Source organism: Haliotis rufescens, unplaced genomic scaffold (genome assembly GCF_023055435.1).
Source record: "Haliotis rufescens isolate VD_foot unplaced genomic scaffold, xgHalRufe1.0.p SCAF_44, whole genome shotgun sequence".
Lineage (NCBI taxonomy): Eukaryota > Metazoa > Mollusca > Gastropoda > Lepetellida > Haliotidae > Haliotis > Haliotis rufescens.
The window spans coordinates 2,766,113-2,792,658 of NW_025964157.1; the positions used below are offsets into that span (position 1 = coordinate 2,766,113).

General features: G+C 40.6%; 1 protein-coding gene across 1 annotated transcript; it reads left to right on the top strand.

Moving 5' to 3' along the window:
- The first annotated feature begins 75 nt into the window (after positions 1 to 75).
- On the top strand, positions 76 to 26,409 carry LOC124136071 (complex I assembly factor ACAD9, mitochondrial-like). Its single transcript, XM_046501850.2, has 18 exons — positions 76 to 392; positions 2,289 to 2,382; positions 4,204 to 4,305; positions 4,846 to 4,952; positions 6,179 to 6,279; positions 7,374 to 7,524; positions 8,259 to 8,361; positions 9,038 to 9,111; positions 10,715 to 10,790; positions 13,692 to 13,762; positions 14,608 to 14,727; positions 15,827 to 15,955; positions 16,531 to 16,610; positions 18,171 to 18,294; positions 19,290 to 19,367; positions 22,367 to 22,495; positions 23,543 to 23,615; positions 25,031 to 26,409. The coding sequence occupies exons 1-18, from the start codon at positions 192 to 194 to the stop codon at positions 25,129 to 25,131; spliced, it is 1,914 nt and encodes a 637-aa protein (XP_046357806.2). The 5' UTR covers positions 76 to 191; the 3' UTR covers positions 25,132 to 26,409.
- The last annotated feature ends 137 nt before the right edge of the window (positions 26,410 to 26,546 follow it).

The window sequence follows — 26,546 nt, forward strand, 5'->3', positions numbered from 1 at the left end:
CAACGTTTTGTATGTTAGTAACGTTTAATCAATATGTCATTGACTCATTACAGTATAATAACACCTCCCAAACAGCGCATTTCGTGGTTTTCAAAACAGGAGAACAAGTTAGACTTCGACCCTGAAAGAACTGCGCTTAGTTGCAGACAGCCTCCAAATCTTGGCCAGTATTTTTGCAATATTTTACAAACATGATTTCAACGCTCAGACATCTTTCAAGACGATCAGGTGTTGCTTACAGAGTGTTCGTAGCACCGGCATCGAGCAGCCCAGTACAAAAACAAGATTCGCTGGAAGCTTCTGCTAAAGATTCCAATACTGAAATCGTCACATCCAAACCTTCAGTGAACATTCCCTTTGCGAAGAACTTATTTCTTGGAAAATTTGATAAAGTAAGTAGTTCAGTTATTCACTAATAATAGAATGCTTTGATAATCTGAATAGAAAAAAACCCGGATTATACCCTTGCGAGAGCCGCGATATAACTATGAGGTCCAACGGTCAAGTCAAAAACTTTGGGTCATGTCTCGACTGTAGGACACCATATCGGCAACTATAGACGCCATAACTTGGGATAAAATGAAACCGACTAGAACTCGATCCTAGGTTTATATAACTACAGGAGTTGGCATGCGCCAGGTGCTGAGATTGTATCCTGCTAGTGACCGGGTTGTTGTTCAGCCTTTGGACCAACATAGATTAAAAGGTCTTTACAGTGTTGTTACTATCTCTAGTGCACAGGGGGGCACGGGTGGCCCAGTCGTCAAAGGCGCCGCGATTCGCTGTGCAGAGTTGCGTCCCTTGGGCACGCCAGAAACCTATGGCTGTGGGTTCGAATCCCGGTTCACCCCGATTATGTTTCTAGGTTTGTCAGCACCGTACCCATGCTCGTGGGTTTCACCGAAGTGGTAAACGTCTGAGACCTGCATCACTTCGGGCTTTCCTCCCACATTAAGCTGACACGCCGTGATATAACTGGAATACTGTTAAAAGCGGCGTTAAACCCAACTCACTCACTCTAGTGCACAGTACATACTCCCTGTGAACCCACTCGTCCGATGGTAGATGGTTTCATGCTGCACTCAGCAATATTCCAGCTATATGACAGCGGTCTTTAAATAATCGAAGTTTGGACCAAACAATCCAATGACTGACATCATGAGCACCAATCTGCGCATTGTGACACAATGACATGCATCAACCAAGTCAGTGGGCCTTCTGCAGTGACATGTTGTCGTGAGATGAGTGAGTGTATTTGAGACAAATACCGTTCCGGTTAATTAGCACAAACTGCCTACAAAGATCAATCGATGTCTATAGAACGGCACGGATTGAGACTATCCATACTCTACTATTATATATGTCCAACACAGCTAGGTCTCCCCACAACTAATGAAACGATCGCCTATATTCTGTACTCAGCTCGTAATAATACCTAATCAGCTTGCAGGCCTACACCGCCTTGCTAATTAAGCCGCACCTCCTCATTGGTACTTTTAAGATTAGTTTGGGTTGTTACAAATACAGATCACAAAATACATATTTTTAATAGCGCAACAGCGTAATCTTTACGTTTTCAAACAGTTTTTTTTTGGGGGGGGGGGGGGGGGAGGGCATCGTATTGTACATCATACTAGGTAGGTACATCATGATGCACGAAAAACCTATTACTATTTTGCATGATACTTGCACTTTAACACAAAGTTCTACTGAAAATAATGTCAATGGACTAATTCGGACAAGTAGACCTTTACAGGTATTGTTTTGTGGATGTCTTCATCTGTTCTTACTGTAACCATGGTAACTCCCATTCAAGACAATATTATAACGTTGACTTATTCTTAGATACTGTTCAATGGCTAAAGGACTATCCGGTTACCCATCATGTATCAGCAATATGATATTTATGAGAGGAATTAAGTCCTTATATTATAATTATTGTAATGGAAGCTAACTTCAGCATAAAGCATGGTAGGTGTTGTTGCTATTGACATGATTGAACTATAACACTCATGATTCAGGGACATGTCCATTAGCATGTCTGGGGTCAGTGAAAATCTAGAGGGTCTATACACATCAGTCTGAAGTCTGTGAAAATCTAAAGGGTGTAGTTATTGTCTTCCACAGTGTAATTAGTTTACAGAATCACAAGTCCAAAATGAGTCAAACTAGTTGGATATGACCAATGGTGTCAAACTCTGATGTTTGACTTGCTAGGCTTTGATCCGGGGAAGTGTCTGAACCAGTTGCTACTGACAATGAAAGGGAGACATCTGCTGTTGTTTCAGGACGTGTTGGTTTATCCCGAAATAGCCGATAAGGAGGAATGGGATGACCTCAATCAGATGCTACAACCCATCGAGAGATTTTTTGACGAAGGAGGTAATGGTCGTAGCTTTCATGATTATCAACTGATTGTGTGGTCATATGTATTATACAACAGGAACTGATCTTAGAAATGTGGTTATATGTGTTATACAACAGGAACTGATTTTAGAAATGTGGTTATATGTGTTATACAACAGGGACTGATCTTAGAAATGTGGTTATATGTGTTATACAACAAGAACTGATTTTAGAAATGTGGTAATATGTGTTATACAACAGAACTGATCTTAGAAATGTGGTAATATGTGTTATACAACCTGATACAACAGAAACTGATTTTAGAAATGCAATGTCAGATATATTGGATATCTACAATGCACTCTTCATGGAAAAAAATAGGTCAGGAAATGTCTTGCACAATCTCATTAAAATCAGATCTTAGTTCTCGCTACCGCTTAACAAAAATCTGAGGACATCCCATTACAGGTCACGTCAGAACGACCTTTCGCGAATTTTGACCGACCAATGAAATGACTGACAAGAAATCGACATTAGCCAATCAGAAGGCAGCTTTCTCGAGCTTCACGACACTAGTTTCAAACTGGTGACTATGCTTCAAAACATATTTTGATGTGTTCTCAATTAAAAAAATTAAAACTGATAAGAAGAACGCACTGGAATGGCTTATAGATGGCCTAGATTGTATGGATATCACCATAAAACCCGTAACTGTCGTTCAGAATACCCCGTGTTTAATATTTCGTAGTTGCATTATTAGAAAACACATTCCGACTGTCACTTTCATGATCTGGTAAGAGACGCTCTGATTGGTCGGATGAAATGTCGTTCTGACGTGACCCCTAATGGGATGTCCTCAGATCTTTGTTCAGTACAAAGATCTGATTTTAATGAGATTGTGTCTTGCAGGGCAGGGTTCTAGGCAGGGTTCTACCTTGACATTCAACATTGGGAGTCCAGGGGACCCCAACAATTAACATCAAGGGTCCTTGCAACAATATGAGGTCCTGAAAAGTACTGAAAATGTGTAGTGTACTGTACGTCTTGATAATTACTGCAGAGCCTGGAATGAGTCAATGATCAAGTGGACAGTGGTCTTGATGGATGGATGAAATAGGGCAATGTAGGTACAATGAATATAATTATGCATCCTCTGGATGCAGTATATTCTTTTTCTGCATCCACTCTCAACATTTGTGCATATTGGATGCACATTTGTGCGTAGCGTGAAAACCCTGTGCAAAGGCACGCTTTCCTCATTTAATTAGTAAACAGTATTTTCAACTTTTGTGGAACGAGCAAGACAAGTATTTGATAGAGGTGTAACAATACGGTGGGGTCACGATGCGATACATATCCCCATACTATGGATGCAATACGATTCGTATCCCCATACAGTACTTTGATATTATTTGTTTTTGCAGGTCAGTCACAACTGATTTCAGAGATCAAAGATGGGATGATATAGGGCAGAAATATATTGGCTAGAGGGCACTTTGAATGTTATACTATCTTTGTCCAAGGATGAAATACTAGAGAATCTGTGTAAGCTGGTGTTTGAACAGTTTCTGTTATTGTTCACATGTTTTTACACCAATATACTTGTAATGAAATGTTTCGTATGTATCATGATACAGGGGTCGTAAATCGAGGCATTGTATCACGGGCCTCATATCGTGATACAATACTGTATAGCCATATTGTTACACCTCTAGTAGTTGTCATGATGAACCCGTCATCAGTTCAATAGTTTTGTTAAATTCCCTGATGTGTTTGTATGTCATTGTACATGTTTCTAGTGTTTGGGAATATATGTTGTGTAGAGTCAATCTTGACTAAGAGAGATGGTTGTTCCAGTTGATTCAAAAGCCATCGATACAAATGCGGAAATCCCTGACGACACCATGCAGCAACTGAAGGACCTCGGTCTGTTCGGTCAGCAGATTCCACAAGAATATGGTAAGAAGCCACAAGCAGCTGTAGCCGCAGTAGTCCACATGAAGATCCAGGGTAGAATAGGTCTTCAGCAACCCATGCTTGCCTTTAAAGGAGACTATGCTTGTTGCAAGAGGTGACTAACGGGATGGGATCGGGTGGTTAGACTCGCTGACTTGGTTGATGCATGTCATCGTATCCCACTTGCATGGATCAATGCAGTTGATATCAATCACTGGATTGTCTGGTCCAGACTCAATTATTCACAGACCGCCATCATAAAGCTGGAATATTGCTGTGTGAAACAAACAAACAAACATTTTCTTATAGGAAGGCCTTCCAAATTTGAGTTACTTCCTTGGTCCTAAATCTTAATCATTGTGTAACATGGCAATTAATCTGTGGAACACCACTAATTCAGCTCTAACACGGTGCATACGTTGTAAGTAAGACTGTATTTAGTTTCACTGACATGTGATCTAAAATGTCAAAGCCATCACTGTATGTCATCATTGACGTGTCGTTGGGTTGAACCTGAGTTGTTACCACTGCTTTTGCCCTCAGGTGGACTTGGACTCAATGCTACCAAATATGCCAGAATAGCGGAGATAACATCACAAGATGGCGGCATCGCTGTAACACTGGCCGCCCACCAGTCTATTGGTCTCAAGGTAACACAACACACTGTCATGTAGGATGGTCCCATGTATAGTATGACTCTATATTATCATGGGCTCCTTATTATCGCGGTATCGTAAATCTCGTAATCCACACCCCGACTGTTTACTTGTGCAGACACAGAAAGCATTTTTCATCGCTTGATCGAATACATGACTTGTTGCGGTCTGTAACGGCTACTCATAAGTGTACACGTTAACTTTTTTAAGTTTTTGAAGTGGAATTACTTCTACCTTCATTCGAAATTGATTAGACAAGAACCCATTTGTTTAGCCGAAGACCCTTGACCCAACCTATGTCGTATACATACTTAATATGCATAATCCACAGCAGGAAGTGATGTAAACCACATAATCCATGCGTATCACACCACAAAATAGCCATACCACGATAATATGGAGTTGCCCGCCCTTGAGTTGCTGATGACAGGTACTTTGTTTACCAAACTCAGTCAAGAAAATCAGCATCGATCAGACCACCTCTGTGGTCTAGTGGTAGAGAGTCCTGGAGAGCAGAAGGTCTGGGGTTCGATCCCCATCCACATCATACGTTAAAAGATGGTACTTGTTGTTGCCCTGTCTGGGGTTGGCATTAAGGGCCTAAAACAAGGGCTGGTCGGCTCGGAGTCAGTATACTGTGTCTGAGTGGGGTATTGATTCACTTCACTTCAGCATCGATCAACCCTAATTGATGTGTCATAAAAGTTGAACAAAGAACAAGAAAAAACATTTTGCATATGACATATATATAATAGGTTAGTAAGTGTTTGCCATTACAATCCATTTTAAATTACCTACCGCTATAATAAAACATACCATCCTAACAACGCGAAGCACTTGTCGGCTCGGAGTCAGTTTACTGTCTCTGGGTGAGATATCCATGTTGAACTGCTGCATGGTATCTCTGTGGGCTAGCACTATAAAATATATATGAGAAGACTGGCATTAGTCCGGACTAGTACAAGCACCCACACAAACGTGAATGCACATTGCTGTATGAGTGCTATAATCATGAATGCTATGTTAAGCCCCACTTCACCACACCCCTGTTGCAGAGTTGAGTGAAGGGCTCCCTGACATGACATGACTCCTAGATTAAAGTATTGCAGCAATATGCGTCAGGTTCACAAGGGCCAGTTTAGTGTCTCCCACTGCCATACTGCTAGATGTCAGGTGAAAAGTTGGAGATGAGGTATGTGAGAGATGTGTGATACTTGCAGGGAATCTTGATTGCTGGTACCGAGCAGCAGAAACAGAAGTACCTCCCTCGGCTGGCAACTGGAGAACACGTAGCAGCCTTCTGCCTCACGGAACCCTCCAGGTAGTGGCGTGATGAGAACACTTGCCATGATAAATTGATGATTACATTGTTTCACTGATCTACCGGATTCAGAATCAGTTTATTTGTCAAAGAAACCACCACCACCTCTCTCTCTCTCTCTCTCTCTCTCTCTCTCTCTCTCTCTCTCTCTCTCTCTCTCTCTCTCTCTCTCTCTCTCTCTCTCTCTCTGTATATATACATACATATGAAAATGCAAAAAGATATCAACATGACAAGTAGTGACAGGGTCAACGGTTCTTTCTTATTAACTTACATAGACATACTATATATCTGGACAAATTCCTTATATCTTTTAGCCTTTTGGGTGAAACAGTTCTACAGAGTTTAAAAATATTTGGCCACAAGTAGTATTTTTTTGGAATATACTGAATTCTTTGTTGGAGTAGAGCTTCGCATCTGAAAAGATAGTGAAACTCATCTCCAACCGAGAGTGAATCACAAAGTTGACAAAGTCTGTCTTCTCTTGGTATATTCTGCCATCGGCCAGTCTCGATGGCCAAACGTCCATGCTTCTTGTGAGTCACATCTGAGAAGTTTCTTTTAACATGTTTAAAAAAATAATATGTAGAACAAAGAATGCCTCCCTCTTTTTTAAGTGGATGGAAATCTAATAAGCAATTTATTGTGGTCTTAGTTGGTGATTTCATTAGCGGGACAGTTTGTCAAAAAGTGTCTATTCCTGGAATGAAATTGTTCATTGTACTTTTTTTTCTTTTGTGGAATTATTCCCATGGAACAGTTTTTACAAGTGACTTTGTTCCATGATGCAATATTGTTCCTGATGGAATTAATTCCATGTGGGAATAGTCCTTGTTGACAAATGCACTATACATGCAGTGTTTCAACATAAAGATACAGGGTGTTATTGCAATATAAAGCTGAATGTAAGATTTAGGGGTCCTTAAGCTAAAGGCTGCCGATATTGCAAACAAACTCAACTACACTGGGACCCCCACAGTTTTCATCATTGTATGTCAATATCAAATTAAAGTCAGTGGTTTGTATCTTTTGCTTGGCTACAAAGCTGTGTTTCACTAGAAAGTAGTTGCCATGGTTACATCTTCTCCCTCCAGTGGCAGTGACGCAGCATCCATCCAGTCCCGCGCCATTCTGTCTGATGACGGCAGATTCTTTCACCTCACCGGCAGTAAGATCTGGATCTCTAATGGAGGAATTGCTGACATCTTTACTGTGTTTGCGAAGACCGAAGTCACAGATAGTCATGTGAGTGTTTTACCTTTCAGTTGACCTCCAAAGGGTTTTCTCTACAAGGGGAGATTACCATGACTCCCGTGCAATCAGTCAGTCAGTTGCAAGTAAAATACAAACAGGGTCTTGACAATGACACATGAGTATCAGTTCATACTGAAGGTGGGGGACATGGGTGGCCCAGTTGAACCAGGCGATGCAATTCTCTGTGCAGAGTTGTGTCCCTTGGACACACCAGGAACCTATAAAATGAGACAGATTCACGCTTTGCCCTGATTATGATTCTAGGTTTGCCAGCACCATTCCTATCATAACTGCACTTGAGTAAGTACATGTGAAGGACGTCTTTCAATTATTCAAATTAAGCCAATAAGAATTTTCTTTGTACCAAATTTTATAGCACATTTGTCTTCTATTGTCCTGGGGGTGGTCAGGAAGCCTAGTGGTTAGAGCATTCGATTGTCACGCCGAAGACCCGGGTTCAATTCCCGACATGGGTACAATGTGTGAAGCCCATTTCTGGTGTCCCCCGCCTCGATATTGCTGGAATATTGCTAAAAGCTGCGTAAAACCATACTCACTCACTCACTCTATTGTCCTGGGTCATGTTCCACAGAGCTATCTTTGTGCTAAGACGATTGTAACTCACATGTTTTTACATGGACTTAGATCACTTTGTAGAACAGGACCCTGATAACAATAACTGATGCCAAGCATTGACATCTGTGTACATTTCTCCATTCTGTCAGGGTGAGAAGACAGACAAAGTGACTGCCTTCATTGTGGAGAGAGGGTTTGGTGGCATTACAAGCGGCAAGCCCGAGGACAAGCTTGGAATCCGGGGATCAAACAGTAGGTGTGACCACTGCTCCTGATAGTTCCAGCAATGTTAAAGTATTGCTCACTCACATCTGACTTCCTGTGCCCAGTTCCCAGCACTCCTAGCCCTACAATCTCTCGGATCGAACCGGCAATCTCTCTCTCGCAGTCTCTCTCAATGCATTTAGATGGACTAGATGCAATTTTGTAGCCATACAAGGCAGATTTAAGCCATTATCCTACAAGAAGTAGTTTCATGGAAAAGACTCACAAATATGGTTGATGTCACACGAACTATTACGTTGCCAAATCGAAACAGGTGATTTAGAACTTGTTCACATTTTGTTTTTGCACATTAAACAAACAGTCAGTAAGATCAGTGGTGATATATGTTAATTCATGTAGCAGTAACATTTATCTTTACGGTTGTATGCTGTGTCACATACAACATGTACAATATGATTCATCTCACTGTCTACTGACCGAAATATACAAAAGGCTTGTACATTACAACTGGTATCTATGACAGTAGCAGGGCTAAGATCTCTGTTTGTTGCTGGGCCCATTCCTCAATGCAGTCTTGGAGCTGTAACTCTCTTAATCCTATGCTAAAGTACGGGAGTTACGATCATCTTAGCACTAAGATCACTCTGTTGTTCAAGGCCCTGTTACACAAAGCGACCAGCAAACAAAACTTACCTATTTTCAGCATGTGAAGTTCACTTTGACAACACCCCAGTTCCAGTGGAGAATGTGATCGGTGAAGTGGGAGGCGGATTCAAGGCGAGTGTTTCAAGTTAAATGGATGACAATAATATTTGGAAATGTGACTTCAGTAATTATGAGATAATCCTTTCACTATCAGCTGCATTTTGTTTCAATTAAATGATCATTTCTGCTAAACAAGGTGTTCTGCATGCAACGGACGAGTCCATTTCCATCGAACAGGGGACGGTGGTAGGGTGTGACACATGGAGATGCTGCTAGGTCTACCTTTTGAGTGCTGCAAACATTCTAAGCTAGTCAAGGGGTCCTTGTCATAACCCTTTGGTCAAAGTAAAAGGTTAAGGGTGACCCGAGATTGAAATACTTATTTCTGTGTTACTTAGTTACACGCCCCGTGAAGATCCGGGGTAGAACAGGTCTTCAGCAACCCATGCTGCCCCCGTGAAGATCCGGGGTACAATAGGTCTTCAGTGACCCATGCTTTGCCTAACTTGAGAATATGCTTGTCGTAAGAGGCGACCAACGGGATCGGGTGGTCAGGTTTGCTGTCTTGGAACATGCATGTCATTGTATCCCAATTGCGTAAATCAATGCACATATCAATGACTGGATTGTCTGGTCCAGACTTGATTATTTACAGACCGCCTTCATATAGCTGGAATATTGCTGAGTGTGGTGCTTAACAACAAACAAACAAAATACTTGGGGGCACAAGTGACCAGGTGGTCACCTAAGGCACCACAATTGACATTGGTTCAAATGCCCGCTTGAATATGGTCCTGGTTGTGTCAGCACCAAACCCATGTTTGTGTACAACTCCCCCCAGCACCACCTTGGGCTGACACACCAGGACATAACTCCTATATTGTCCCAGCACTCAAAAGGGGGTAGCCTTTGATAAATGCAATTAATTGTCATGCCGAATGCTTGGGTTCAATTCCTCACAGAGGTTTAATGTGTGAAGCCCATTTCTGGTGTCATATTGCTGGACTATTTGTCAAAGTATCGAAGGCATAACCAGGTAAATTTGCACTTTTACAGATTGGACCTAGCTCAGTTGGTTAGCTTGTGGGGCTAACAATTCATAGGTTGTTGGTGCAGGTCCGACTTGTTCTCACATCATAATGCAAGGATCATCCTCACAAGAAGTTGTGGTTCTGAATTCTAATCATGGTGTAAGGACACGGCGATACAGTATTGTATCCTGATACCGGCCCACTATACAATACCTATAACCCCTGTATACATTACATTACATTACAAGATATAATGGTGTAAAGACGGGTGAATGATAACAAACTGTTCAACAACCAGCATACACAGACTCTCTGGTATCTCCCGGTTGGCTATGAATAGCATAGCATTCCCAGTGCCCTCTCGCCTATATGTTTCTACCCTACCATATCCCATTTTCAATCTCGTAAATTAAATAAAAAATGATACAAAGCTGTGATTCACCTGCAAAAAGAAAGAATGTCAACTTATAAAATATAAGTACTGTATTGTGATATGAATCGTATTGCACCCATAGAAGCGGGATACGGATTGTATAACGACCTCACCTTTCGTTACACATCTAGTTTTTAGAGGTGCTCTATTTGGCTCTTTCCTTACCATTCCTTAATCTCTCATTAACACCACCGTGTCGCCTGTGTTTTAGATGGCTATGAACATCCTCAACAGCGGCAGATTCAGCATGGGCAGCTCCGGAGCTGGGATACTCAAGAAAGTTATCGGTGATATATCATTTACACTCATTTCTCAATGTTGGAGTCAGTTGTTTTGCTCTCAGATCAGTGTGTAGCATTAACAAGCACTAAGATCTGGATTTACTTTATACCCAACAGATTGGACCCAAGATAGTAACAATATATTAATTACCAAAAGAAATTTGGCATAAAACAATATTCATTGACTGGCAGAAAACAATATTCACTGACTATGGCATAAAACAATATTCACTGACTATGGCATAAAACAATATTCACTGACTATGGCATAAAACAATATTCACTTGCTTGCATAAAACAATATTCCTTGACTGTGGTATAATACAATGTTCACTGACTGTGGCATAAAACAATATTCACTGACTGTGGCATAAAACAATATTCACTGACTGGCGTAAAACAATATTCACTGACTGTTGCATAAAACAATATTCACTTACTGTTGCATAAAACAATATTCACTGACTGGCGTAAAACAATATTCACTGACTCTGGCATAAAAACAATATTCACTGACTCTGGCATAAAAACAATATTCACTGACTGTTGCATAAAACAATGTTCACTGACTGTGGCATAAAACAATATTCACTGACTGTTGCATAAAACAATATTCACTGACTGTTGTATAAAGCAATGTTCACTGACTGTTGTATAAAACAATATTCACTGACTGTTGTATAAAGCAATGTTCACTGACTGGCGTAAAACAATATTCACTGACTGTTGCATAAACAATATTCACTGACTGTTGTATAAAACAATATTCACTGACTGTTGTATAAAGCAATATTCACTGACTGTTGTATAAAACAATATTCACTGACTATGGCATAAAACAATATTCACTGACTGTTGCATAAAACAATATTCACTGACTGTTGTATAAAACAATATTCACTGACTGTTGTATAAAACAATATTCACTGACTGTTGTATAAAGCAATGTTCACTGACTGGCGTAAAACAATATTCACTGACTCTGGCATAAAACAATAATCACTGACTGTTGCATAAAACAATATTCACTGACTGTTGCATAAAACAATATTCACTGACTGGCGTAAAACAATATTCACTGACTCTGGCATAAAAACAATATTCACTGACTCTGGCATAAAAACAATATTCACTGACTATGGCATAAAACAATATTCACTGACTATGGCATAAAACAATATTCACTTGCTTGCATAAAACAATATTCCTTGACTGTGGTATAATACAATGTTCACTGACTGTGGCATAAAACAATATTCACTGACTGTGGCATAAAACAATATTCACTGACTGGCGTAAAACAATATTCACTGACTGTTGCATAAAACAATATTCACTTACTGTTGCATAAAACAATATTCACTGACTGGCGTAAAACAATATTCACTGACTCTGGCATAAAAACAATATTCACTGACTCTGGCATAAAAACAATATTCACTGACTGTTGCATAAAACAATGTTCACTGACTGTGGCATAAAACAATATTCACTGACTGTTGCATAAAACAATATTCACTGACTGTTGTATAAAGCAATGTTCACTGACTGTTGTATAAAACAATATTCACTGACTGTTGTATAAAGCAATGTTCACTGACTGGCGTAAAACAATATTCACTGACTGTTGCATAAACAATATTCACTGACTGTTGTATAAAACAATATTCACTGACTGTTGTATAAAGCAATATTCACTGACTGTTGTATAAAACAATATTCACTGACTATGGCATAAAACAATATTCACTGACTGTTGCATAAAACAATATTCACTGACTGTTGTATAAAACAATATTCACTGACTGTTGTATAAAACAATATTCACTGACTGTTGTATAAAGCAATGTTCACTGACTGGCGTAAAACAATATTCACTGACTCTGGCATAAAACAATAATCACTGACTGTTGCATAAAACAATATTCACTGACTGTTGCATAAAACAATATTCACTGACTGGCGTAAAACAATATTCACTGACTCTGGCATAAAAACAATATTCACTGACTCTGGCATAAAAACAATATTCACTGACTGTTGCATAAAACAATGTTCACTGACTGTGGCATAAAACAATATTCACTGACTGTTGCATAAAACAATATTCACTGACTGTTGCATAAAACAATATTCACTGACTGGCGTAAAACAATATTTACTGACTCTGGCATAAAAACAATATTCACTGACTCTGGCATAAAAACAATATTCACTGACTGTTGCATAAAACAATGTTCACTGACTGTGGCATAAAACAATATTCACTGACTGTTGCATAAAACAATATTCACTGACTGTTGTATAAAGCAATGTTCACTGACTGTTGTATAAAACAATATTCACTGACTGTTGTATAAAGCAATGTTCACTGACTGGCGTAAAACAATATTCACTGACTGTTGCATAAAACAATATTCACTGACTGTTGTATAAAACAATATTCACTGACTGTTGTATAAAACAATATTCACTGACTGTTGCATAAAACAATATTCACTGACTGTGGCATAAAACAATATTCACTTACTGTTGCATAAAACAATATTCACTGACTGTTGTATAAAACAATATTCACTGACTGTTGTATAAAACAATATTCACTGACTGTTGTATAAAGCAATGTTCACTGACTGTGGCATAAAACAATATTCACTGACTGTTGCATAAAACAATATTCACTGACTGTTGTATAAAACAATATTCACTGACTGTTGTATAAAACAATATTCACTGACTGTTGTATAAAGCAATGTTCACTGACTGGCGTAAAACAATATTCACTGACTCTGGCATAAAAACAATATTCACTGACTCTGGCATAAAAACAATATTCACTGACTGTTGCATAAAACAATATTCACTGACTGTTGTATAAAGCAATGTTCACTGACTCGTCTCCAACAGGATGGACAGCTGAGCATGCAGCCACCAGGTCGCAGTTCGGTCGGAAGCTGGCCGAGTTTGGCTTGATTCAGGTACTACATCCACAGCTGCTGCCTCTCGGGAGCCAACATAATGACATATGTCACAGTTCTGTTACAAAACTGAATAACAGATTACTCACAGATACAATTATATAAGAGGGTGTGATTACTTTGGAAATTTTGTCACAGGTGGGTTTGCTAACATGTTTCATCAGGACTTGGGTTAGAACCTTTGGGTTATTTGCATCTTAATGGCTAGATGGAGACTAAAATGCCATGCCTCATGAGTATTCCTGCAGTGATATCACATTTTGTCATGCATTATAACACAGAACAATGCAGTATAACACAGTACAACACAGTATAACACAGTACCATGCATCATAACACAGAACCATGCAGTATGACACAGTATAACACAGTATAACACAGTACCATGCATCATAACACAGAACCATGCAGTATGACACAGTATAACACAGTATAACACAGTACCATGCATCATAACACAGAACCATGCAGTATGACACAGTATAACACAGTACAACACAGTATAACACAGTGCAACACAGTACCATGCATCATAACACAGAACCATGCAGTATAACACAGTATAACACAGTACAACACAGTACAACACAGTACCATGCATCATAACACAGAACCATGCAGTATGACACAGTATAACACAGTACAACACAGTATAACACAGTGCAACACAGTACCATGCATCATTACACAGAACCATGCAGTATAACACAGTATAACACAGTACAACACAGTTCAACACAGTACAACACAGTACCATGCTGATGCAGTACAACTTAGTATAACACAGTACCATGCTGATGCAGTACAACACAGTATTACCTGAGCTATTTGTTCTCATTTTCCAGGAGAAGTTTGCCAAGATGGCTGTGACCGTGTATGCTATGGAGAGCATGGCGTACCTGACGGCTGGCATCATCGACCAGTACGACCAACCTGACTGTTCCGTGGAGGCGGCTATGGTGAAGGTCAGCCACTGTGTCAGGGGTCATGTTAAAGGAGGTTCCGAAGCTGAACAACTGTTTAGAATAAATTGGTTCTTGTACACAGGGATTTACTTGGATCTATCTGTTTTAATCCATGGCAACTCCAGTATTATGTTTGAGGGGTCCAAGGTTGTTGACATGTAGGGCATGTTTGACTTAAACTTAAAGAACTTTACTTGCGGTCTATCGTTGCACTTAACAAGAAGACTTTAGCCTATTATTAATGAGGATGGATTGACATCAATCAACTACCCACACTCAGAGTCAGACTTGAGTGTATTGCTTAACCAGAATAGAAATTTAGGTTATATCTTACATGCAATCTACAACTTTGGCTTGAAATGTAAATTATTTGCATCTATTTTCAATTTGTATGTGTACAGTTCACAATATGTTCATGTTCCTATTTCAAAGTGAATTTGGGGCGGTCGGGAAGCCTAGTGGTTAAAGTGTGCGCACGTCACGCTGAAGACCCTGGTTCGATTCCCGGCATGGGTACAATGTGTGAAGCCCATTTCTGGTGTCCCTCGCTGTGATTTTGCCGGAATATTGCTAAAAATGGCATAAAAACCATACTGACTCACTCACTCACTCACTCACTCACTCACTCACTCACTCACTCACTCACTCACTCACTCACTCACTCACTCACTCACTCACTCACTCACTCACTCACTCAGTCAGTATATTTTGTCGGCAGTTTCTCAATTCTAGCATTCAAGAAATTGTTGGCATCTATCTTAATTAACCTACTTCACCTAAGTCAGTGTGAGGATCATCCTTCTGCCATCCATTCATCCACCCATCTGTCCATCAGTTGATCATCCATCCATCTATCAATCCAACATACTGAGCTTCAGATGGTTTTTCATTTCCAAATGTGCTTAATGACTACACCAGCCGCAAATGGTAGTTCAGCTGACTCAAGTCCACCTTGATATTGCTGGAATATGGCTAAAAGCAGCGTAAAACCATACCCACTCACTCACTCACTCAGAAGTTGACTTGCTGTTGATGCAAGGCATTCAGCCAGTGTTCTGTGAGACGGTGCCGCAGTCACTTGTCGCTGTTGCTGTTGCAGGTGTTCAGCTCTGAGGGCTGTTGGAGCTGTGTCAGCGAGTGCCTGCAGACCCTGGGCGGCCTTGGCTACATGAAAGACTACCCCTACGAGAGGTTCCTCCGAGATGCCAGGATTCTACTCATATTCGAGGTACAAATTAATGGCATCGTTTTACCAAGTCTGCATAATGTGAATTAAGAACATCATCTATCAGGAATGTCACCCTCAAGTGTTAGAGTGAGGGGAGTAGATGTTCAGTAATTACTGGTAACTTGAAAACTGCCATGCATTTTGGTGTCATGGACAACATATGAAAACAGTGTTTGTTGGGTTTACTACATCCCTAGGACTGTAGGTTGACAGTCTTTACATGGCAGCATATAATAAGGAATAGCCTGTACTTCTAAACAAAAGTTAAGGACTGCTCGATTCTTTCATATTACTCTAGTTCATCGGTAATGGTGGGGAGCTGAGAATGAAATTCGAGTCCACACTGATCCGTTGACCGGGTTGATAATGTGCTGTGGGCATGATATGCAGCATAGAAAAAACACCATGTAAATGGATTATTATTGTTATTATTGTTATTATTGTTATTTCTGTTATTGTTATTGTGCAAAGTGTTTTAGGTCTTTGCAAAGGCTCAGGAATTGTCATCATTCAGTCACTAAGGAAAATAATATGTAATTTCTGATTGCTTGTAAATTATTTTGTGAATATTTTAGGGTACGAACGAGATCCTGCGACTGTTTATAGCCCTGCAGGGAATACAACATGCTGGGAAAGAGCTGAAGGAGTTGGTCAAGTAGGTAACACAGTAATCTGTCACACCCTGGGGGTGGGGGTGTGAGGATTGTTGGGGTGGGGATTGTTGGTGTGAGGTGGTGGTGTGAGGGTGTGAGGGTGGGGATTGTTGGTGTGAGGAGAGGGTTGGGATTTTTGGTGTGAGGTGGGGTTGTGAGGATGGGGATTGTTGGTGTGAGGTGAAGTTGTGAGGATGGGGATTGTTGGTGTGAGGTGAGGGTGGGGATTGTTGGTGTGAGGTGAAGTTGGGGATTGTTGGTGTGAGGTGGAGGGTGTGAGGATGGGGATTGTTGGTGTGAGGTGAGGATGGGGATTTTTGGTGTGAGGTGGGGTTGTGAGGATGGGGATTGTTGGTGTGAGGTGAGGGTGGGGATTGTTGGTGTGAGGTGAAGTTGGGGATTGTTGGTGTGAGGTGGAGGGTGTGAGGGTGGGGATTGTTGGTGTGAGGTGGAGGGTGTGAGGGTAGGGATTGTTGGTGTGAGGTGAGGGTGGGGATTGTTGGTGTGAGGTGGAGGTGTGAGGGTGGGGATTGTTGGTGTGAGGATGGGGATTGTTGGTGTGAGGTGAGGGTGTGAGGGTAGGGATTGTTGGTGTGAGGTGGAGGTGTGAGGGTGGGGATTGTTGGTGTGAGGTGGAGGTGTGAGGGTGGGGATTGTTGGTGTGAGGTGGAGGTGTGAGGGTGGGGATTGTTGGTGTGAGGTGGAGGTGTGAGGGTGGGCATTGTTGGTGTGAGGTGGAGGTGTGGGGGTGGGGATTGTTGGTGTGAGGTGGAGGTGTGAGGGTGGGGATTGTTGGTGTGAGGATGGGGATTGTTGGTGTGAGGTGAGGGTGTGAGGGTAGGGATTGTTGGTGTGAGGTGAGGGTGGGGATTGTTGGTGTGAGGTGGAGGTGTGAGGGTGGGGATTGTTGGTGTGAGGTGGAGGTGTGAGGGTGGGGATTGTTGGTGTGAGGATGGGGATTGTTGGTGTGAGGTGAGGGTGTGAGGGTAGGGATTGTTGGTGTGAGGTGGAGGGTGTGAGGGTGGGGATTGTTGGTGTGAGGTGAGGGTGGGGATTGTTGGTGTGAGGTGGAGGTGTGAGGGTGGGGATTGTTGGTGTGAGGATGGGGATTGTTGGTGTGAGGTGGAGGGTGTGAGGGTAGGGATTGTTGGTGTGAGGTGGAGGGTGTGAGGGTGGGGATTGTTGGTGTGAGGTGAGGGTGGGGATTGTTGGTGTGAGGGTGGGGATTGTTGGTGTGAGGTGAGGGTGGGGATAGCTGAATTGGTTGATGGTGGTTTGGGTGGGGAGGGTTGATGGGCTGTTGAGTTGATTGAACGTGTGAGGGTGGGGGATCCATGGCTAAAGCAGCCATCAGGTCTAGTTTTGCTTTCTTGTTCGCATTCATGGGATATGATTTGGTACCTGAGGAATAAACTCAAAGAGTCAAACAAAAAGCAAAGTCTCTCCATCGTGGAGTGAAGAACTGAAACTTAATCATACCAAGTCATCGTGGGAATCGGAACTGTAACACACAATATCCATCCTATCGCAGTTACCCAGCATCCTTGTTTCCTTCATGACAGGAAACTACGTAACCCGATGGCCAACCCTGGGCTGGTGTTCTCCACTGCTGTCGGCCGACTGAAGAGCTCCGACAACCCCAAGCTGTCACTCCGCCTCAATGAAGAGGTGCATCCCAGTCTCAAGGTAACTGTTGTATAACTCACTCATTACGACAGAGCGGAAGGTTGGGGTTTCAATCCCTGGCCACCTCATGCCAAAAGACGTTAAAAGATGGTACTTAGTACCCAATTGGTGCCTGGTGCAATTAAGAGGATAAAACAAGGACTGGTCGGCTCGGAGTCAGTGTACTGTGAGTTGGGGGGTGGTGGTGGTGGTGGTGAATTGGGGTTTAACATCGTATCCAAGATTATTGCCCTTATATAGGGACATGCATGCACATGTGTGTGTGTGTGGCTGCTTGTACTAGTGCAGACTGATGCCAATTTATAGTGCTAGCTCACTGAGATACCATGCCACAGTTTAACATGAATACCCCACTCAGACACAGTATACTGACTCCGAGCCGACCAGTCCTTGTTTTATCCCCTTAATTCCAAGCACCAGACAGGGTAACAACAAGTACCATCTTTTACCGTCTTTTGGTATGACGCGGCCGGGGATAGAACCCCGAGCCTTCAACTCTCTAGGCGAACGCTCTACCACTAAACCACAGAGGCGGTCACTGTGAGTTGGATATCCATGTTAAACATGGGCTAGCACTATAAGACTGGAATAGGTCCAGACTAGTACAAGCAGCCACACCTACACATGCATGCACAGCTATATTAGTGCAATCTTCTTGAACCCTATATCACTCCACCTGGCACTATCATATACTGTGTGTGTAGGAGACAGGCAAGAACTGTCGTGGGTTCAGTTGTGACCCTTGTTTATCAGCACCATACTCGGCTCTTGTGTTTCATCCCGATGAACCACTTGCCTTTGGACTTTCCTACAGCACTAGGCTTACATACTGGAATGTAACTGAAAGACTGTTCAGAACGGAATTAGACCAACTCACTCACTATAGCATGGTAACCAGGCCTCACTGTCCTGCTCTTCAATGGATGTATAGGAACACATGGAATAGGATGTTGTGGTACGTTATCTTTTTGAACCGTCATGTATCCTAATTTCAGGATTCCTCTGCGCTGCTGGAGAGAGGAGTTCTTCGATTCCAGAAAGCCGTGGAAGGTGTTCTCACCAAACATGGAAATGTAAGTTACAATCATGATTTATGTATCATGATTTATGTATCATGATTTCATGAAAATAAGATCTGTTAAACAGTTAATCCAAATGAAAACCTTTGTCAAGATCTTGCAAACCTGTGGAATGTCAATTGTAGCCAGCCAATCAGTGTGGAGTCTTCTTAGTACTTGACAAAAGCAAGTGAAGCATTTGGAGCAGCTTATCTGATTTCTGTATTTCTGATCGAACATAAATGGGTAGTTCCAAATGGAGATACTAAAAGCAGTGCTATATTATGTTGTGGATATTTTATGCACCCTGTCCTTTCAGAGGTCAAATGGCATCTACACGAAAAAGGGTTTGGTATCAAATGAATATTTTTGTGAAGGTTTTCTTTGATAGGATCACAAATTCAAAACAAGGTGATACAGAAATGAATCATTTTAAAATGCTGATGTTTGATTGGGTCAAGAATCCATGCATCCTTTGTTTTTATTGGGTGGTCAAAGTTGGCTCATGGTTCACTTGCCATGACACCCAGAGGAGGGTTTGCCAGATCTCTAGAGGTTTCTCATCAAAGTAGAAGATCTGATTTTAATTAGATTGGCATGTTACAGTAACTCATTGATTACAAAAGATAGGCTCAAAGATAGCCTCAGTTGTTTAACAGTATTGAAACATATCAAATTTGTGTAAATAATCAAAGTGACAAGACATTCATGGTGGTCCTATTGTAGGATATGACTCCAGTTCACGGGGTTATCCACTCTCACTTCTCCATCTGATGGTATGCCTACACGGCTGTGTATTGATTCCACTGGAATCAGTGACCTACATCATACTACTCCTACTTGGTCAATGCTGACTGTGCATGAATAATGCTGACTGCATGAATAATGCTGATTGCATGAATAATGCTGACTGTGCTTGAATAATGCTGACTGCATGAATAATGCTGATTGCATGAATAATGCTGAATGCATGCATAATGTTGACTGCATGAATAATGCTGAATGCATGACTAATGCTGACTGCATGAATAATGCTGATTGCATGAATAATGCTGACTGTGCTTGAATAAAGTTGATTGTGCATGAATAATGCTGACTGCATGAATAATGCTGATTGTGCGTGAATAATGATTAATGCATGAATAATGCTGAATGCATGAATAATGCTGACTGTGCTTGAATAATGCTGAGTGCATGAATAATGCTGAATGCATGAATAATGCTGATTGCATGAATAATGCTGATTGTGCATGAATAATGCTGACTGCATGAATAATGCTGAATGCATGAATAATGCTGAATGCATGAATAATGCTGAATGCATGAATAATGCTGATTGTGCATGAATAATGCTGACTGCATGAATAATGCTGATTGTGCATGAATAATGCTGACTGTGCATGAATAATGCTGACTGTGCATGAATAATGCTGAATGCATGACTAATGCTGACTGCATGAATAATGCTGATTGCATGAATAATGCTGATTGCATGAATAATGCTGAATGCATGCATAATGTTGGCTGCATGAATAATGCTGAATGCATGACTAATGCTGACTGCATGAATAATGCTGATTGCATGAATAATGCTGACTGTGCTTGAATAAAGTTGATTGTGCATGAATAATGTTGACTGCATGAATAATGCTGATTGTGCGTGAATAATGCTTAATGCATGAATAATGCTGACTGCATGAATAATGCTGACTGTGCTTGAATAATGCTGAGTGCATGAATAATGCTGAATGCATGAATAATGCTGATTGCATGAATAATGCTGATTGCATGCATAATGCTGAATGCATGAATAATGCTGACTGCATGAATAATGCTGATGGTGGTGGATAATGCTGATTGTGCATGAATAATGCTGACTGCATGAATAATGCTGATGGTGGTGGATAATGCTGACTGCATGAAATATGCTGACTGCATGAATAATGCTGACTGCATGAATAATGCTGATTGTGTGAATAATGCTGACTGACTGCATGAATAATGCTGACTGACTGCATGATGCTGACTATGCATGAATAATGCTGACTGCATGAATAATACTGACTGTGCATGAATAATGCTGACTGCATGAATAATGCTCAGTGCATGAATACTGCTGACTATGCATGAATAATGCTGACTGCATGAATAATACTGACTGTGCATGAATAATGCTGACTGCGTGAATAATGCTGACTGTGCATGAATAATGCTGACTGCATGAATAATGCTGAATGCATGAATAATACTGACTGCGTGAATAATGCTGACTGTGCATGAATAATGCTGACTACATGAATAATACTGACTGCATGAATAATGCTGACTGTGCATGAATAATACTGACTACATAAATAATACTGACTATGCATGAATAATGCTGACTGCATGAATAATACTGACTGTGCATGAATAATGCTGACTGCGTGAATAATGCTGACTGTGCATGAATAACGCTGACTGCATGAATAATGCTGAATGCATGAATAATACTGACTGCGTGAATAATGCTGACTGCGTGAATAATGCTGACTGTGCATGAATAATGCTGACTACATGAATAATACTGACTGCATGAATAATGCTGACTGTGCATGAATAATACTGACTACATAAATAATACTGACTGCATGAAAAATGCTGACTCCATGAATAATACTGACTGCATGAATAATACTGACTGCATGAATAATGCTGACTGTGTGAATAATGCTGACTGTGCATGAATTATGCTGACTGCATGAATAATACTGACTGCACGAATAATGCTGACTGTGCATGAATAATACTTACTGCATGAATAATACTGACTGCATGAATAATACTGACTGCATGAATAATGCTGACTGTGCATGAATAATACTGACTGCATGAATAATACTGATTGCATGAATAATGCAGACTGCAAGATGCTGATTGCATGAATAATGCTGACTGTGCATGAATAGTCACTCGTGTGCTGTGTTGGTACTGTAAGTATTAGATATGCAGAACTTCCATGCTTCTCTTTTCAGAAAGTTATTCATGAGCAGATGGAGCTAAAGCGTCTTGCTGACGTTGCCATCGACCTGTACGCCATGACGGCATGTATCGGACGGTCATCGAGGTCCTACTGTATAGGCCTCCGCAATTCAGACCATGAGGTGAGCGCTGGGTAGTATAACAGTCTAGATAGTTTATCTTGCTGACTGTAATGTCACTAGATTCAACGTCCTGCTCTGACAGTATGCAGTGTCCTACTCTGTCCTGAATCCTGAAATGAGATGAGATGAACACGTGGCCTGAGTGCTACCCTCCTCTGGAAGTGATGACTGCTTCCTGTAGAGTGGTATACATTTACTTGCGATGTAGGGCAGCGATAGAAACTAACAGTTTTAACCCACTAGTCCTTACAATGATAACATATAGCAAAACACTTAAAAATGGCAAATTTCTGCTAGTCCTTAGGATACCTTAACTATTGGGCAATTTGGCAAGCACTGTAGGACTAGTGCCAATTTGTAACACTGTAGGGAAATGTATTTTCCTTGTGAGTTTTTTGTAATGTTGGTATTTGAAAAAGGAACTGTTGGAGGGTATATCTGACTGATTAGTTAATGTTGTCACAAGCAATTAATAGCCATCATAAAGTACTCCCAACATAATACCAGTTATGTGTTGGTATGTAGGTTCATTGTAATATTCTGGTACTTCTCAGTTTGTAGAATTTGTCTTGGTATTTTAATTACATTTAGCAATAACAAGGTATCAACATACACGTTGTTGAAATACTTGCGCTGAAATGTTGCTTGTTCAAAAGATGCCCTTGTTATCTTTAAAGGGATTTGGAAACAAAGATTTGATATCAGTGACACATTAAATGCTTCCTATCATGTACAATACATGTTAATATTGTCAATTAACTTTTCACATTATATACTCATCGAAATAATGGAACAACAGCAACCAATGCTTGAAATAAAAGCGACTATGCTTGACATAAGAGGCGACTAACGGGATAGTGGATCAATGCTCATATGCTGTCAATCATTGGATTGTCTGGTCAAGACTCGATTATTTACAGACCGCAGTCATTTAGCTGGAATATTGCTGAGTGTGGCGTTAAACAAACAAACCACCATTAGACTCAGTACTGACAAATGATTGATGATTGTATGAATTGTATGAATTGTACTTGTTTGTATTTTCAGCTTATTCTGGCAAAGACATTCTGCAATGAGGCCTACGTGAGGATAGACGAGAAACTGAAGGAACTATCAATGGGTTTGTGTTTATATTAACTTAAAATTTGTCATCCAAATCCATTTCCTGATCCATTTCCTGAGTGAGCGACAAGGATCGGATTCATTTATTGTACCACAGGGAGAATTGAACCAGGCCTGCAATGGGACAAGCCAATGCTTTAACCACTAGACTATCAGAGAGCATATGGACCTCTAGAACCATCAACATGTGACTCCTTCGTTAGCTGAGGCTACCGATACTACCAAGATGCACATCATGGATTTCGTTTTTTCCTTGAGACTTTTCATCAAGCAATATTCTCTACATGACAACATGTCAAAGCATTAGGGGCGGTAGGGTAGCCTAGTGGTTAAAGCGTTCGCTCATCATGCCGAAAACCCAGGTTTGATTCCCCTCATGGGTGCAATGTGAAATACTCACTCATTCCATGCATGAGGGTAAAGTATTGGTGAAATATCTCAATGGATAGTTGTGTCTAAGTTGTCACTGGCCCTTGTGACTATTACTTGGGTTTGATTCCCAGATTTGAGCGTTGGTCTGTCTGCACCATAACAGTTGCCCATAACTTAAGTCACCCTAGGCTTTGCTTGTACAGAAGTCATCCCCTATTATGCAATGTAATACATCTCCACTCTATTTAGATAAATACCTGTGTTTCAGAAGTGACGTTACAACTGCTATTGCATCTAACTGCTAGTGGGAGTAACTTGACTGGGCTTCTATTATCACTGGTTTCAAAATGAAGCCTAGGTAACACAAAGTGATCTTAGCGCGAAAACGATCGCACGCAACTCCCATACTTTAACAATAACCTGCACCAATTGTAGCACAACATTGCTTTGTGGAACAGGGCCCAGGGTGTTTATCATTAATGGAATGGAGATATAATACACTGGACAATCACAGATGTATATACACTGAACTACGGTTATAACACTCACAGGGACCACTAATTTTAGTTTGTTATGACCGTAGTTAAAGTTTGTTATAAGCATATATACAGCAAAGGGACAGGATCAAAACATTTATTTATATCCGTCAGTTCATTATGAGCGTGTTCGTTATAAACGTTATTTATATCCGTCAGTTCATTATGAGCGTGTTCGTTATAAACGTAGTTATATTGGGGGAAAAGTGTTACCTCCAAGTCACTCTCTCAGTATGACAATAACAAAGTTCATCATGGAGATCTGTGGTTAGAATCGGGATTGGATGAGGCTCGCTGACTTGGTTGATGCATGTCATTGTATCCCAAGTCTGTAGATCGTTGCTCATGCTGTCTATCACTGGATTGTCTGGTCCAGACTCCATTATTTACAGACTTCTATCATATTGCTGGAATATTGCTGAGTGTGGTTGTTACAAAATATTTCTACAGATGTCTTCCTTACAACTGCTTACTAAAGTATGCCCTGCAACCAAACGTGTTTCAGGTCCTGTGGAAAACATGGATGCCAACTATCGCCAGATTGCAGAGACGATCTTCAAGCATGGTGGATATGCTGCAGAACACCCCCTGCAGAGAAATTGGTAGGAAGGGAGACAACTCTTCTTGGATAGCGTCATACACCATCCTTGCCACTGTTTCAACTTGGAAAAAGAGTTTCTTTAATCTAATTTTCTCAGGTTCTGTTGTCACATAAAGTAATGTACATCATCATCAATGACACAAAACTACTTGTCCTTCGAGTGAGGCACAGGGTCAATGGGTTGTTGAGGCTAGAATTGAATCTAATTTCAGGGTTATTCAAATACAGAAGTTGTCACCGACTGTGAGCTACAGACACATGGATAGATATCTATCTTTCTGCTAATTATTTTATGTCAATCACAACTGTTGCCAATGGAGCAAGTAAATGTGCGTGACAAAATTAGACCTTCTTTTGAGGTATCGCCTCCCATGAGACTGTTGGCAAAGTGTTTGCAAAATGGAATAATTGTCAGCAAGACAAAAAGTACAGCCACACGATCAAAATATTGCCATTTTTTGTTTTTCACTGCATTAACTTTGTCCTAATCATGTACGGTCACCTGATGGATAATGAAGAATGCGCCAGTGTTTCTATGGTTCACTGGTTGTAATAGTGTGTCTGTAGTGAACAGTTGCATTGGTTGAATCAGTTCACCATTTGATGTCAGACGTATTTTCATTATACATTTTTACTTTACTTGAGAACTCATTGAACCAGAGCAGAAACGTGAATGCTATTCCATTCAGTATGTGATCAATTTACATAATTATCAAGTTGATCAGTTGTCTTTCAGTATTTATTTTGAATTTGTGAGTATTTTTCTGTCCTGTATATCAATAGATGTTGGAGAAAAGATACTATTCAAAAGAAGGTAAAAAAAGATCCACCCAATTCTTTCATAACTATTGTTAATGTGTGTTGCCATGACATTCAGTTATAACTATTACATACCACTCAAAAAAAGTTAAGAACACATAATTATTTCATATGACTAGTCATATTTGTCATCTCATGACAGACTAACTGTATTCATATTAAAGAATCTGGGGTTCAACTTTCTTTTGAATGGTATGTAATAATTGTATTTATTCCAAGTACCTGTTGTTAGAGGCGAGTGTATATTGTGTGCATGTGTATTTAATTATGGGTGCCTAGGTATTTTCATATAATATCCTAATTAGATAAATTTTGATGTCCTGAATATTTGTCTATGACAACACATAGACATTGTATTAATCAGGAATTCTATAAAACATGCTGCCATTGATTCATATTATTGAATATATTGTACAATTTGCTGGATTTATAAAAAGAAGATGTAAATAAATCATTGCTATACATGTTGTATTGGGAGTATTGATGTACAAGTCCAACATCTGGAGGAGCGTTGCACGGCAAGCTCCGTGTAAGAAAGCCAAAGGTCATAGATCTTGCCAAAAGATCTGGGGGGAAAAACACGGGATCGCAGGAACTATGG

Coding starts and splice junctions, on each gene's coding strand:
- LOC124136071 (XM_046501850.2), top strand. CDS start 192: ATGATTTCAACGCTCAGACATCTTTCAAGACGATCAGGTGTTGCTTAC. Junction 9,112..10,714: donor AAGTGGGAGGCGGATTCAAG/GCGAGTGTTTCA, acceptor CCTGTGTTTTAG/ATGGCTATGAACATCCTCAA. Junction 18,295..19,289: donor AGGTGCATCCCAGTCTCAAG/GTAACTGTTGTA, acceptor TCCTAATTTCAG/GATTCCTCTGCGCTGCTGGA.